The sequence below is a fragment of the Phocoena phocoena genome, chromosome X, assembly GCF_963924675.1.
Source record: "Phocoena phocoena chromosome X, mPhoPho1.1, whole genome shotgun sequence".
NCBI lineage: Eukaryota > Metazoa > Chordata > Mammalia > Artiodactyla > Phocoenidae > Phocoena > Phocoena phocoena.
The window spans coordinates 4,782,648-4,797,680 of NC_089240.1; the positions used below are offsets into that span (position 1 = coordinate 4,782,648).

At 46.8% G+C, this 15,033-nt stretch overlaps 1 protein-coding gene across 1 annotated transcript in view; it reads left to right on the plus strand.

Annotated features, from left to right (window-relative positions):
- Positions 1 to 442: 442 nt before the first annotated feature.
- The window catches only part of STS (steroid sulfatase), an 86,234-nt gene continuing 71,643 nt past the window's right edge, over positions 443 to 15,033 (plus strand). The window contains exons 1-4 of the mRNA XM_065900117.1: positions 443 to 597; positions 3,811 to 3,932; positions 4,026 to 4,148; positions 5,627 to 6,050. Coding sequence (XP_065756189.1) covers positions 461 to 597; positions 3,811 to 3,932; positions 4,026 to 4,148; positions 5,627 to 6,050 — 806 coding nt within the window. The 5' untranslated portion in view covers positions 443 to 460. The remainder of the gene's footprint in view (positions 598 to 3,810; positions 3,933 to 4,025; positions 4,149 to 5,626; positions 6,051 to 15,033) is intronic.

Below are 15,033 nucleotides of genomic sequence, written 5' to 3' on the forward strand. Positions count from 1 at the left end.
GCCCAACTCTAAGTGTTTCCCTTTGAAAAGCCGCTACGCCGAAACTCGTGGCTATTTTGGAAAGGATTTGACATTGACAATTAGATTGTCCTGAAATGCCCGGTTTTTTTTTCAGTGCAGAGAACTTTCAGCTGATGACACAGAGCCCGCCTTCCATAAAGAGATGATTGTGTCTTCATTTTTCTAGACAGAACCTATGTTTTGGTTTGGGGTAGAAAGGAGAGGTCACTGCTATCCAGGGAGAAAGAAGTGTTTGTTTTGGAAACAGACGCACAGGACAGAGAGGATACAGTTCTTCGCCGTGTGATGTCTTAGATGCTTTGCAGCCCATGTCGTCGGGGGTGGCCGGGTCGACAGAACGTCCTCTACTGGGAGGAAGGGGAGGGTCGCAGAGAAGGCGGGTGGGCCGCCTCAGGCCAGCATCCTTCATGTCTCTCTTCCCCTTGCCCTTTGCAGGAAGATGAGGACGCTTTTGCTTCTGCTGCTGTTCATCTATGAGGCCCGGAGCCATGCGGTGTCAACGCCCAACTTCGTCCTGCTGATGGCCGACGACCTTGGCATTGGGGATCCTGGCTGCTATGGAAACAAGACCCTCAGGTTGGGTGACATGTAAACACAGGGCTCCATTCACAGGCTGCCGTCCTGGGATGGGCAGCGCACGCTCATAGAGCGCAGGCCACGGGGAAACGTTCAGAGCCCCCCAACGGCGCACTTTCCTGTACGACTTTACGTAGACACACACAGGTGTTAGTAGGCAGGTGTGATGACTTATCTATTCGAATCACTGTTGGATGAACTCAGACGGCTCACTGGGAAGGTATTCATCATAATTCTTTCTTCCTTGCCCCTAGTCTGTGGCTTTTTTCCCATCATCATGTTTCCCTCCCTTTGGTTCGCCTCTTCTGTTTTGTCTTCTGTTTCCGGCCTCTGGCTCCGTTCCCATTGGGACCCAATCCATCCCCCCTTGTCAACCCCTCACTGTCACTTCTGTACCTTCCTTCCACCTCTGGGCCAGGCTGTGCTGGATTCTCAGGCAGACACACCGGCCGGGGACAGATGTCCTGGGGACACGTGTCACGTTTGATGGTGTCAGAACTTTTCAAGGGCTAGGGGTGACTACAATGGTAGGGAAAACACAGTGGGAACCAGACTCGGACAGAGGAGGGTGTTTTGTTCCCCGGCCCCCCGGTGTAGGGCTCTTGGGTTTAGAATTAGTCGGTCAGGGTACAGTGGAATATTGGTCTTGGGGGTGCACTTTCTCTATGTGATCATGGGGAAATGTTGACATAACTGTGGTTCTGTGGAGAGCTTCACCTCACACGTGATGAGCGCAAACAAAATGAAAGGAGAGGGTGCGATTCACCAGTATTTTCTCGTAAGAGCTACAGATAATTAGCTGAAGCTCACAGGGACGTGCCGCTGAGTGCCACGGGGTCTGATTTGTGTTCACACCACTCGCTGTAGGTCCTCCTCTTCTGTACAACATGACCGTGCGTCTCAGGACGTCTGTTCCATCGTTGTGTGGCACAGCAAACAAAAATGAAGTAAATTACACTTTTGAGGAGGACCCGGCCCGCAAGGTGCAACCGAATGTGACGTCACTTCCAACCTGATTCTGTGTGTCAGATGTCACGTGTTATTTTTAGAGTGTATGCTGACCTGTGATGTTTGTTAGATTTTGTTTAAAGCACGTACAAGGATGAGATCTGCACTCAGTGTTCTCTTAAAATTTTAATTGACCACGTATGTTTCCTTCCCCACCTTTTGCTTCGTTTTGTGAAAAGTTTAGATCTCTCTGTTAGGCATTTCAGACACAGACCTTGTTAGTAATTTAATTTTTCTTATCGAGGTCTTATCTTATTTTTTTTTCATTTTAAGTATTATTTTAAAATACCATATGATATTAGTATTAGATATAATATTAGATATGATATTCCTAAACTTCAGTGAGATAATAGATAACTGTTCCTACTAAGGTGTCTTAATTAAAAAATCACAGTCAAGCCTTTAAGGTTCAGTGTCTGCCAATTATCCAAAAGAAAAACAGGGCTATAAAATCCTAAGTAAGAATTCATATCAATAATACCCTAAATCTGCCTTGTCCTCCATATTAGCATCCAGTTCTTTTATTTATTTATTTTTAATTGAAGTATAGTTGATTACAATGTTGTGTTGGTTTCAGGTGTACAGCACAGTGGTTCAGTTTTCTATCAATATATATGTATATATTTATATATATATACTATGTATATATTTATACATACATTTATGTATATAGATATTCTTTTTTTCGATTCTTTTCCATTTTCCATTATAGTTTATTACAAGATAAAGATTACAGTTCCCTGTGCCCTACACTAAATCCTTGTTGTTTATCTATTTTATATGTACTAGTCTGTATCTGCTAATCCCAAATTCCAATTTATCACTTCCTCCCCAGTTCTTTCTGAAGGACATTTTCCATTTTACGTTTTATAATATCACACCTCAAAATAGTCAGATTTTTCAGTGGCCAATCTAGGCACTAGGGGGATTAAGTCAAATATACAGACAGCCTCAGTGTTCTCAGAGTCTTGTAATTTAAGGCCAAAGCAAAGTGGAAATGTTGAGAATTAAAGGCATAAGTTAAACTAATAGATGAGCGAGCAGCTTGACATTTCAGTGCAATGCCGTGATCTTCCCCTTCGAGCTATGCATTGTTACGGGACTAGCCTGTGGGCGCTGAACCAGGGAAGCAGCGGCGTCACAACGGAGCGAGATACGTGCCCCACGCCACAGGCAGAAGTCTTGGAGGGGAGTGCCATTAGCCACTCCGTCCCTTTACAGGGAGGAAGCTGCCGTGATGGGGGATAGGGACTGATATCCTACAGATGGAACAGGCCTCTCCCACAGGACAAGGAGGCCCTGGCAGGGTGGGGGGAGTCCCATCTATGCTCAGAACTGAAGTATAGAAGATGAGCAGCCTGGCAGAGAGGCAGGCGCTGGGGTTCCCACTGGAGGATAAGGGATCGTCACCCAGCGTGGACCCAGCCCTGAAGGAACTTCCCCTCTGAATGCCTAGGAAGTCTGGCATGATTTCCTAAGGTGATGGACCACACCAGTCCTGGATAAAAGGTGGCAGGATGGCTTGTCCTGCATAAGGCGTCATCCTAGAAGTCAGCCCATAAATGAGTGTTTCTTTAGCGGAAAAAAAGAAAGACACTCAGAGGGTGTGCGTGTCTCACGGCATGTCGTGTTTGCATGTTGCTGTGTCCCTTTTCCCTGGAGTCTGTGACCCCTTTGTTACCGATCCCTGGTAAATGCACCTGGAGCCCATCGTCCCTTTCCCTGGACGGTGCCGTCACCCCGTTCTCCCTGGCGCCATGTGGAAATTCGGCAGAGCCTGGTGAGAACTGGTTAGGAGCTTCTCTTTGGCTATAGTTGGCAAGAGAAGAGTCAGGCTGCTCCCAGAGCTTTCTCGTTTGGGGCACGGAGGTAACTGGTGGGGGACACAGGTGACGGAGGACAGAGACCTTGCCCCTTGCCCCTCCCGCTTCTCAGAGCAGCCCCTTGTAAGGACTTGGCTTCTCTCCTAAATCAGCAGCTCAGAGCCCCCAGGGGGGCATGGGTGGGCCCCTGGAGAGGGCAGACCTGGATGATTTCATCCTCAGTGTGGTTCTGCTGTCACTCTGAATCTCAATGCTGTGTCCCCTTCCTTCCCCCTGTCCCATCGCAATTTCCCTGGATAAGTGACAAGCGACTCACTGCACAAAGCCAGAGAGAAAGCTTTCTTTTCAGGGTCACGAGGAATGACCTGAGTCTTTGTTCCAGGACTCCCAATATCGACCGCTTGGCCAGAGGGGGAGTGAAGCTCACGCAGCACCTGGCAGCATCACCCCTGTGCACACCCAGCAGGGCGGCCTTCATGACGGGCCGGTATCCCATCCGCTCAGGTACCCAACCTCCTGGTTCCGTCGCTGCGGCCCTGGTCCACCTCCCAGCCCTAGGGCTTCCCCTGTCCTAATGGTGGGTTTCTCCCGGCTTAGGAATGGCATCTCGGTCCCAAGTGGGAGTTTTCGTCTTCTCCGCCTCTTCGGGAGGACTTCCCCACAGTGAGATTACGTTCGCCAAGCTCCTGAAGAATCAAGGCTATTCCACAGCTCTGATAGGTATGGGCAGCTGGGGGGGGGGGGGGGGGGGGCGGGGGCGGTGCGAGGACCTGGGTGAGTGGGAAATTGGGGAGGGCATGAGAGCAGCCTTCTTGAAGATGAACTGACTGATAGCGTTTGCACAACTGTAAATAGGGGAGAAATTATTTCAATGTTAAATTCAAACACCATGCGTCTCTATGTGCTATTTGAATGTGTAGATGTGTGTCCTTCTTTATGTATGTATGTGTATGCGTGTGGATGGACGCATGCATGGATGGTGGATGGATGATGGATGGTGACATGGATAACTAATCATGCACACACACAGCATGCAAAGCTACACACACACACACACACACACACACACACACCATACCATTGATAAAGGTTTACATTTTACGTTTCAGTACTAAAATTGCGTCTGAATTTTTCTCAGTTGACATTCCCACTGATTTTATCCCCTGGGTAGGAACGAATCCTTCCCCCCTTTCACTTGATGAACTTGGGTCTATGCAGGTCATCAGAGGAACCCTAGAACATCTCATGGGAGCAAAATGACCGGTCTCTTTCCTCCCACATTTTGTCAAACCACCATCACTTTTTCTCTTGTGTGAGGCACTCCCTAATTTAGTGATACAGTCACATTTCAATTTTTTTAATTAATTTATTTATTTTTTTTGCGGTACACGGGCCTCTCACTGTTGTGGCCTCTCCCGTTGCGGAGCACAGGCTCCGGACACGCAGGCTAAGCGGCCAGGGCTTACGGGCCCAGCCGCTCCGCGGCATGTGGGATCTGCCAGGACCAGGGCACGAACCCGCGTCCCCCGCATCGGCAGGCGGACTCTCAACCACTGTGCCACCAGGGAAGCCCTCATTTTTATTCTGTTTTATTATTTGGCCACACTGCGTGGCATGTGGGATCTTAGTTCCCCGACCAGGGCTCGAACCCGTGTCACCTGCAAGTGGGAGCGCGGAGCCTTAACCACTGGACCTCCAGGAAAGTCCCGTACAGTTCACATTTTATAAGAAATGTTTATAGGTGTTTACAATAATTACTGAGTTATGAGTATGATTTCCTCATGCCTCAGGGGTAGTTTTTACATATGGATTCATTTCCACTTCTCACATTTCAGGGACAAAATCAAGTTGGTTTTAAGACTTTCCTTTGAAGGAAATTTCTTTTAAAAAAACACATGTCCCCCCAAAACGTTGGTATTTATCTATGTAGTTTTGTCTCCTGCCTATGAAGTATGTGAGGTGTGTGTCTTTCATTTTATTTGTATTTTTTCCAGTCACTGAATCCCCTCTTGTTTTCCGGTGGAGAGAGTGGTTCCTACCCTACCGTTTTTGGAAACAGAGGTGGAAACGGTAGAATGGTTTTGGCTGATGAATATGTAGAAAGAGGCCGCTTTCCGGCGTGCGCAACTCAGAAGCTGACCTTCGTGTCGGGGTGCTCGTGGGGACTAAACATGCCACCTGTTTGTTTGTCTGCTCAGGGAAGTGGCACCTTGGCACCAGCTGTCACAACAGAACGGACCTCTGCCACCACCCCTTGAGCCATGGCTTCGACTATTTCCACGGGCTGCCCGTGACCAACCTGAGGGACTGCAAGCCGGGAGAAGGCAGCGTGTTCACCAGGGCCTTAAGGCTGCTGGTCTTCCTCCCCCTGCAGGTCATCGCCATCACGCTGCTGACCCTGGCCGTGCTCAGGTGGCTGGGGCTCGTCCAGGTGCCCCCCTGCATCTTCTTCTGCCTCTTCTTCCTGGCCGCCCTGGTCCTCGGCGGCCTGCTGTGCTTCCTGCATTACTTCCGGCCCCTGAACTGCTTCCTCATGAGGAACCGTGACATCACCCAGCAGCCCATGTCCTATGACAACCTCACGCAGAGGCTCACAGCGGACGCGGCCCAGTTCATACAACGGTAGGTATCACCTCCCAGCCTGGTGCTGCCTGGGACACATGTCATATGCTACTTCAGGTGTTTCCATGGAGGTGGAGGAACCGGGGTGGCCTTTTGAGCCATGTTTCCCCTTCTGTGGTTGGGAGGTTTCTCCAGCTGGGCGTGTATTGGGCGGTGGGGGGAGTGGGTCGGGAATTGCCATGACCTGGGCTCCCTGCAGAGATGCTTTGCCAGTTTCCCGCACGTCCTCTGCTTATGAGGCCATGCCCCAAAAATGTCTGGGTGACAACAGGGACCTTAAGGCATCACCACGGTCTTACTCTTCAGGTGTGTGATTAAGAGAGGAAAGGTCATGTGTATTGTTTACTGTAGATGTTATACGATATAAACAACGTGAGGAGATCCACAATATTCTGGGCACGTTTCCGAGCAGAGCAACTCTGAGAGTCAGCTGGGTGAAGCAGATGATCTCTTGTGAGTCTGTTGGGGCCTCTTGAGTTTGTAGTTTTGGTGTTTGCAGTCAGCAAATGGGGTAGCCATCCACGGAGGGCTTCACAGCAGTCTGTCTCAGGAACACTTGCTATTAAAAACGAACAAAATTGTTTTGTTGCCTTTAAAAGTTTAGAGGATAGTCCTACAGAGAAAGGTGGGAACGCGGTGGGAAAATCAGATGTTTGGCCTTGGTGGTTACTTGCCCTGCCCACGAGAGCAGGTCTGTTCAGACACCAGAAAGTGGAGGAAGCTGGCAACATGGCGTGATGAAGGACATATTGATAATTCGATTCTTAAGAGAGAGGGGAAGATGTTCAGCTGGCCAGCACGCTGGTGAACATCTGTGTCCGTGATTTTGAACCTGGAGACACTGTGGAGCTATCAGTGCTCACGGTCAGCCTACCCGTCGGCCCGCACAGCCAGAGGCGGCCATCACTTGAACGGACACCCGCATCGTGGGCGTGGCGCTTGGTGTAGATCTGTCCCTTGTGGGATTGCCTGTGATAGCTCAGTACGTGGTGGCGTAGAAAATTGGATCGTTGGAACTTCCCACAGGTAGACCAAGAAGGGAAGAGGGGAAAAGCTCTTGACTGTAGGTGGAGAACTGTGAGTCCTCAGACTTTGTGTAGGGAGGTGCTGGGGTCCTGGCTGAATCTGAATATTGCCAGTCTTACGTTGAGAAATTCCTACGGAGAGTAGTTCTAAGGTAAGGCTTTGCCTCTCCCTGTTAACAAGCTCCCCTAGAGTTCTAAACTCCTGTAGAACACTCTGAGAAATACTAGAGCATCTGTGGGTTTTTGCTGTTAGAGAACGGCACCATCACTAAGCTGCCTAGATTTTTCTAGAAGGCGGTGCTAACATGATCTAACGCAGAAGCTTCTGAACTTCGTAAGACATACATTTTACACCATCATCCAATGAGATGTCATACCCAGATGTTTAACTGAAGCAAAAGTTTCCAGAAAGGATTTATTTCTTCCTAGAGTGATAACTTCTGATACTTCCTACCTGATTCCCTTCTGTTTTATTTATTTTTTTAATTATCTGGTTGTGACACAAAATTAATGTCATGACTCAACAGTGGGTCCCAGTCTGCATGGTAGACAAAGCTTTTACCTCACGGGTGAGCCTTACTGTATTTTACAAGTAAGAGAACGGCCTTTCCGAGGTACAGTGGCACTCTGTGGATGGCAGACCTACCCGTTTAAGCCAGAATACAACTGTCTGCTGTTTGGCAAACTTGCTGAAGCAGTGGAACCCTCTCCTGTCCCTGTCCATTGACTAGCAATCCCTCAGAAACCTGTGGGGAGCGGGTGAATCATACAATGCTCCTTATAAAATCACAGGCTTCAGGAGTGATCCTCAACTTCCAGGGTGAGGCACATCTTGATGGCATGTGGTATTTGGACACAGATGATTGAATCTATAGGCTATATGAATATCCATATGATCAGGAGGAATTTTAATGGGTTCCTTGGCGTATGACTTTGGGACGGGATGGAAACAAATTTGATTAGCCTAAGGGTATTGAACCTCAACCAGTTCATCTTTGTTTAACTTTAATTTCATTTATTTTTTATTGAAGTGTAGTTTATTTACAATGTCGTGTTACTTTCAGGTGTACAGCAAAGTGATTCTATTACATATACTATAGATATACTATGTACATATATAAATTCTTTCTCAGATTCTTTTCCATTATAAGTTATCACAAAATATTGAGTAGAGTTTCCTGTGCTCTACAGTAGGTCCTTGTTGTTTATTTGTTTTATGTATAGTAGTATGTATCTGTTAATTGCAAACTCCTAATTTATCCCTCCTCCTGCCCTTTCCCCTTTGGTAACCATTAGTTTGTTTTCTATGTCTGTGAGTCTGTTTCTGTTTTGTAAATAAATTCATTTGTATTATTTTTTTAGATTCCACATGTAAGCAATATCGTATGGTATTTGTCTTTCTCTGTCTGACTTACTTAGTATGATCATCTCTAGGTCCATCCATGGTGCTGCAGATGGCATTATTTCATTCTTTTTTATGGCTGAGTAATATTCCGTTGTATATTTATACCACCTCTTCTTTATCCATTCATCTGTTGATGGACACTTAGGTTGCTTCCATGTCTTGGCTGTTGTAAGTAGTGCTGCAGTGAACATTGGGGTGCATGTTTCTTTTCAAATTAGAGGTTTCATTTTTTCTGGATATATGCCCAGGAGTGGGATTGCTGGGTCATATGGTAACTCTATTTTTAGCTTTTTAAGGACCCTCCATACTGTTTTCCATAGTGGCTGCATCAACTCGCACTACTGCCAACAGTGTAGGAGGGTTTCCTTTTCTCCACACCCTCTCCAGCATTTATTGTTTGTAGACTTTTTGGTGATGGCCATTCTGACCGGTGTGAGGTGATACCTCATTGTAGTTTTGATTTGCATTTCTCTGACACTTAGCGGTCCAACCAGTTTATCTGGATTGTAATGGGGTTTCTGCAGTTTTCTTCCAGAACTAGATATCTAGGATGCTCTAGCAACGCCATAGCGGGAGGTTATGCTTATTGAATGATTTGAAAAGGGTTTAGTCTTTAAATAGGTGATTCTAATGTAAACGACTATTGCCCACATTGGAGCGATGCATAAATTGGCCAGTATTAGTGACAATACTACCACGTGTGTACCATGATGTCATTCACACAAAAAACTTCTCATATACATTATCTGAAGATTCAAAGATTTTAAACATCTAGGTAAAATCATCCTTGGGTAACATCGTCTTCCTGTGTTACAGGAGATATCTGATTTGCTGAATTGTTATTTTCGGGAATCTAGAGAGAATTGCCTTAATATGGTACCAAAGAATCATAACAGACTATGACACTATCATATTTATAAAAATTTTTTTCATGGATCTGAAGACATTTAAAGTGTATCTCTTTGACCAGAATGTCCTGAGAAATTTAGGCAGGCCTTACGAGCTCTGTGAGACATGGATTCAGGGCTACTCAGAAGCAGAAGAAGGAAAACCTCGTCCAAGCAATAACAGTGTTTGTGAAGTTTATTCAGATGCTCTTGAATCAAAATTTTCCGATTGAAACCAGTGCTTTATTTCAGTGTATTGATCTAAAAACCAGTTTTGGGGTATACAGCTCTCCCTGGGTTCATTTGTCAAAGGTGATGAGGAAAATGATTTAAGCTCTCATTTCTAACATTTATATTCTCTCTCTGAACCTTGTGGATGAAATGATTTATACTCAGACGTTTGTTCTCGAGATACTAACTTGCGATATGAAGATACAGATGACAAGGGCATAAGGGGATGATGCTTTATTGGTTTGTGACTGTCTCAGATGAAGTCTGCTGAACCAAATTTAGGTACGTGCCCTGGGATTACAAGCAGGTGTTTCCAAGTTGAGGAGAGTGACGGTGTGGAATATATAACTATGCACTCCACGATCCCTCACCCTAATTTACTCTTTTAGGGATAGAACTTATCTTGGGAAGATGCTTCTACTATTAGAGACCTAGATAATTAGCTCAACACATGTTCTAAGCTGTACAGTAATTCGAGACAGGTCATCCTAAACACACTTTAATTAGCAAGAAATCCTTGTTGCTCTGACAGGAAAGGAATGACCTGTAGATTTCTTAGAGATACTTAATCCTCCTTATATGCCCTGAATGAAGGGCCCTTCAGTCATTCCAGCTTTCTCCCTGGTCATGACTCCCATCCATGCTTTGTAAAACAGATCCAGCTTGGGTGCCCAGCTAGGGATGTGTTCAAGTTTTAGCAGATACTGGTTAGATATACGCCAGGCACTGTGGATATACACGTATTCTTGGTCACGTTTCTTACCCGTCACCTCTTACGTGCTACAAAAGGACCCTGGGAGATGGGTGAAGAGATGTCTTCTTTTGGAGGAATTTGAGGCTCAGAACTTTGGAGTGAGAGCAAAAGCCCCACAGGGAATAGTAGATAGTGGGTTAGAACCCATACCTAACTCTCTGTGAGGGCTCTCCTGAGCGGACCATAACAAGCTGGCTGCCTTCCTTGCTGCCATATATACTCTGCAGACTTACCAGTAAGGTTCGAGTGTGGATTATTTGGAAGGAGACTAGGAAATTCAATACCCCTTCTCCAGATGGAAGCGTCCGGGTCCCATGCCCTCAAAGGAGAACACACCTGGGAATTCTTAGATAAACTCACGTTCGTAGTACAATCCTTAACCGTGGCGAGGGAGAAGTGGCTGAGTATTCCGAAAAGATAAAGGCTACGTGGTGACGGGTGAAGTTAGCAAGTTAATTTTGTTCCCAGGGTAGTTTTTTAGTTCGGGTTGAACTGCGTTGAAAAAGGTGCGATGTCAGCGGGTGGAAAGAGATTCACGTTTCCAATCGTCCTTCATAGAGAGAGGTGAACCCGGGTCATTTCTGCCACGGCAAGAGCCAGATTTGTTGGCCCCTTCGCTCCCTAAAGTCACTGAAACCGGCGTTTCGTTGCTAGAAAAAGCATTTCAGTTGAAAGGAACCACTGTGTGTTTCTCTGCCAGTAAAGACACCCTCACTCTGAAGAAACATTCCAAAGTGATGACTTTATGCAAACCCACATAATTTGTATAGTTTAGGGTATCCAGTTACTGGATTCATAACTGCATATGAAATCTACCAGGAGTGTTCTGTTCTCCAGGTCCTGGTTTATGGGAGTTGCATTGACATTACACACAGACACACAGACACAGACACACACACACACACGTGTGTGTGTGTGTGTTTGTAGCTTTAAAGCCTATAATCAAAAGTGAAATCAATGCTAACCATTTTCAGGTAAGGTAACCATTTTCAGGTAAGGTAACCATTTTCAGGTAAGGTAACCATTTTCAGGTAAGCTCATTTTCAGATATTTCTTTTGCTTCATGGAAGTGTCCTTTAGGGTCTACCAGAAAACAAGTCCAAAAGCTGGAGATGACATAGAGTTCTACTTTTCATCGGATTCCCCAGAGTTGTAAGATCCCCTTTTTCTAACTTTACCAAGCCCTGATCCCTGACCTCTCCCCACAGGGAAGCCACGTGACATCAGAATTATGAGGAGTATGAGTGACTGCGGGCAGTAACATCCACAGGGAAATGTCCTGCCCTTGGTGGGGAGTCTTGGGGAAGAGCCCCCCACCCCAGACCTTTTCTGTAGTCCGCAGTTTTATAGTAAATAAATACGCCTTTGTACAAGCATCGCTTGTGTCATGGTAACGCCCTCAGCCCTGTGACAGCTGATAAATGTATCATCGGATATCTGACCTTTTATCCTGTCCTAGTGCTGTCAGCGTTTTGCACACTCAGGGTCCCGAGATGCATTTACAGGGTACCTCCAGCCTAGCCTTTCACCATGCCAGCTGGGCTGTGGTCTCAGTGGCCGTGATGAATAGCTGTGATTGGACACAAAGCTTCTTTGGAGCAAAGGGATCATTTCATTAGTTTAAGCCAGAAAAGAATAGGGGCGACATTGACTTTAGTTCTTGGTGAGAAAAGTAAACCAGATGAAAGATTAAGGGCAACACACAGGGAAACACTCGCGTACAGACACGTTCAAAAGTGAAAAGGTTAAATAATCAAAGAATTGTCTTGTTCAGTAAGGGTAGATGCTACTTGATTGGTTTCCTTTTTTTTCTTTTTAATATTTATTTATTTATTAGGCTGCGCCAGGTCTTAGTTGCAGCATGTGGGCTCTTAGTTGCGGCATGTATGTGGGATCTAGTGCTGTGACCGGGGATCAAACCTGGGCTCCCTGCATTGGGAACACGGAGTTTTAACGCCTGGACGACCAGGGAAGTCCCTTAGTTCGTCTTCTACCTTTCATCGGGCAGCAGGACATGAACTTAGGAACGGGGAGTGGTTCTTTGGACGCGCCCCTCCTTCCAGGCTGAGCAAAAGCTGCAGGTGGAATGCGGTTCTGGAGGACGCTTGTCTGTAGCCATCCTGGGTCCAGGCCCACGGCATTCCTACCTGAATGGAGTCTGGATAAAGCACGCTCAGACCTTCCCTTTTTCATCAAACCCCCAGATCTCGTTGGTGCCCCAGGATTATGACCCAAACGGGAGTCAGGAGGTGTGAGCTTTGGTACGTCAGGCGTTAAGGCGCAAATACGCTGAGGCCCCGGCTGGCAAGGAAATGCGTGCTGGGCGGGATAAGGCTTGGGGCCCGAGGGAGCTGGATTTGGTGCAGTGCATTCGGATGGCTGACTCCTGAGGGCTCCTGCTAACTGCTGTCCCGAAGGAGTGCGGGTGGTACTCCCAGCATCCCAACGTTCCAGAGAAATCAGAAATACCGATTTGTGTGTGTGCGGGGGACTATTCCGGGGGATTTTTTTTAAGTTGGACATTTCTCGATTTTTAAAAAATGTTGGCCTGGTTTTTTAGCATTCGGTCCTGATGTTGAGTGAATTGCTGTGTGCTCCACGTCTTAGAAGGGATCCCCATTATACTCACTTCCCTGGTTCCCTCTGGTGAAGCGTGAGGGTGGTCTGCTCACATCCTGCATGTGCTTCTTTCGTGGGTCCAGGCTGGGAGGGAACCTGTAGAATAGATGACCTATCTTTATATTGGGCATCCACCTACTAACAGAGGTATCCCAGACAGGGCAGATTTCCTGGGATGGGGTAACACAGGCAGTCTTGTTTGTTTCCCTTGGAGGGTCCATTCAAGGGGGCACACCCCCATGCTGTTGTACCCCCATCCTTTTAGGGCACTCCTGAGCACTTGGCATGATTACTCAGCCATACTTCCTCTACCTGCTTCCAGGACAAGTCACGATGAACCTTTCGGCGAGGCAGTCCCCACTCATTTCCCACCTGCATTGTCCCCAGAGATAGTCTATTAGGATCCTTGTGTCCACTTAACTGGGCGGGGGTCCTTCTCCAGAGAGGAAGGGGCTCCGTCTAGAAAGCTGAGAGTGGACAGGGCCTCTCGTCAGTTTGTCGTGAGCCTGTCGTCTTTGCCAGGGACCAAGCATAGACTTGAAGGAGGGGGACACGAGGAGGAAGAAGACAAGAAACACAAACAGAAGCAGAGGAGAAGAAGCAGAAACAGAAGTGGAAGCAAAAACAGAAGAAGCAGCAGAAGCAGAAACAGTAGTAGTTTGGAAATCCATCTTCTTCCCTAGTGTCAAATCTCCTATTACAACGATTTCAAATGTTACTTCTTTGCTTCTACCTGAAGCATAAAGAAATTTGACTTTTTTTCCTACAGATGTTCAATACCTCCGGGTTAGGACACTTAACGAATGAATGCCAGGTAATTTAAAGCCGGAAGCATCAAAGAATCTTCCCACCACCTGTTCCGGAATGGGGCGTGTGGCTGACCTCAAGCCCTTTGATTGAAGTCCAGCTGTGCGTGGAGGGTTGCGCCCGATTATGGATGGTGTCTCCAGTCGGGCGTCCTCACTGTACCCCATTGTGGGTACAAAGCCATATAATCTATAGGAGTCACATAGAGTCACAGGCAAGGCTGTCTGTGAAGGATCGTCTCACAAAGAGAGCCCGTCGTGAAGCTTCACAGATGAGGCCATTGTGGGGAAGCTAGGGTGCTTGTGGGGAAGCAGGGGTGCTTGTCATAGCTGGGGGGATGCCAGCATGACTGAAGTCAGGGCAGCATCTTAAATCTCGTTACACAAACCGACTTTCACACCTGGGTATCTATTTCTTTTCCCTCTGTTTTTGTGGGGGAAAGGTGGCTTTCATGGTTTTCCTGTCTTCGTTTTTATATTTAAGATAGAACTTCATTTTTCTGTGGTTTTGAAAATAGCATGTGCTACTTTAAAAAATCAAAGCAGTATAAAAATGTAAAGAAGTAGAAAGTTAAAATTGTTCCCAGGTTTTCCCCCGTCCCAACTAATCGTCATCCTATTAGTGGTATGTTTCAGTTAGCGGTAAAAATCCATATAGTGGGGTTTTTGTTTTAAAAAATGTATTCTGAAGTGTTCAGTGAATCGTTTGGGGCCACATGCCATAGGAAGTGTGCTTTTAAAAGCTCACCGGGTGAGTACACAGGTTACGTCTCTGCCATCGTCCACTGCTGTATCTGAATAGCACCCAGGGGACAGTGGCTCAGACACCGATGCATTTATGGAAAGCACACGGCAGGAACTTCTGGAATCTCTCTCTCTCTCCAGGAGTGAGTCCTGACCCCTACCAGGTTGAGATTCACTCTCCTTCTCTGTATCCATCCTCTGATGTGCTCCATCGTGGAACTTAAAGCAGCTGAGACCAATTATTGATGGTCTTGTCTGAACTGTGGGTTGCTGATGGCAGGAGCCGGTCCAGCTTAGCTTTATATTGTGAGTGCTTGGAGTCACGTGGGCAGAATAGATGCGAAAGGCCTGGATGGATGAAGTGAACAGCCAGGTGTGTCCATCTCTGTGCGTACAGAGTGGTGGTCACACGGACTCCGGCTGGGTGACTGTTGACAGCGCTACCTGGTTTATGCCTTAGTCTAATCACCAGCATCTGAGGGGTCTCAGGAGGAATGCACAGACGTCCCTAG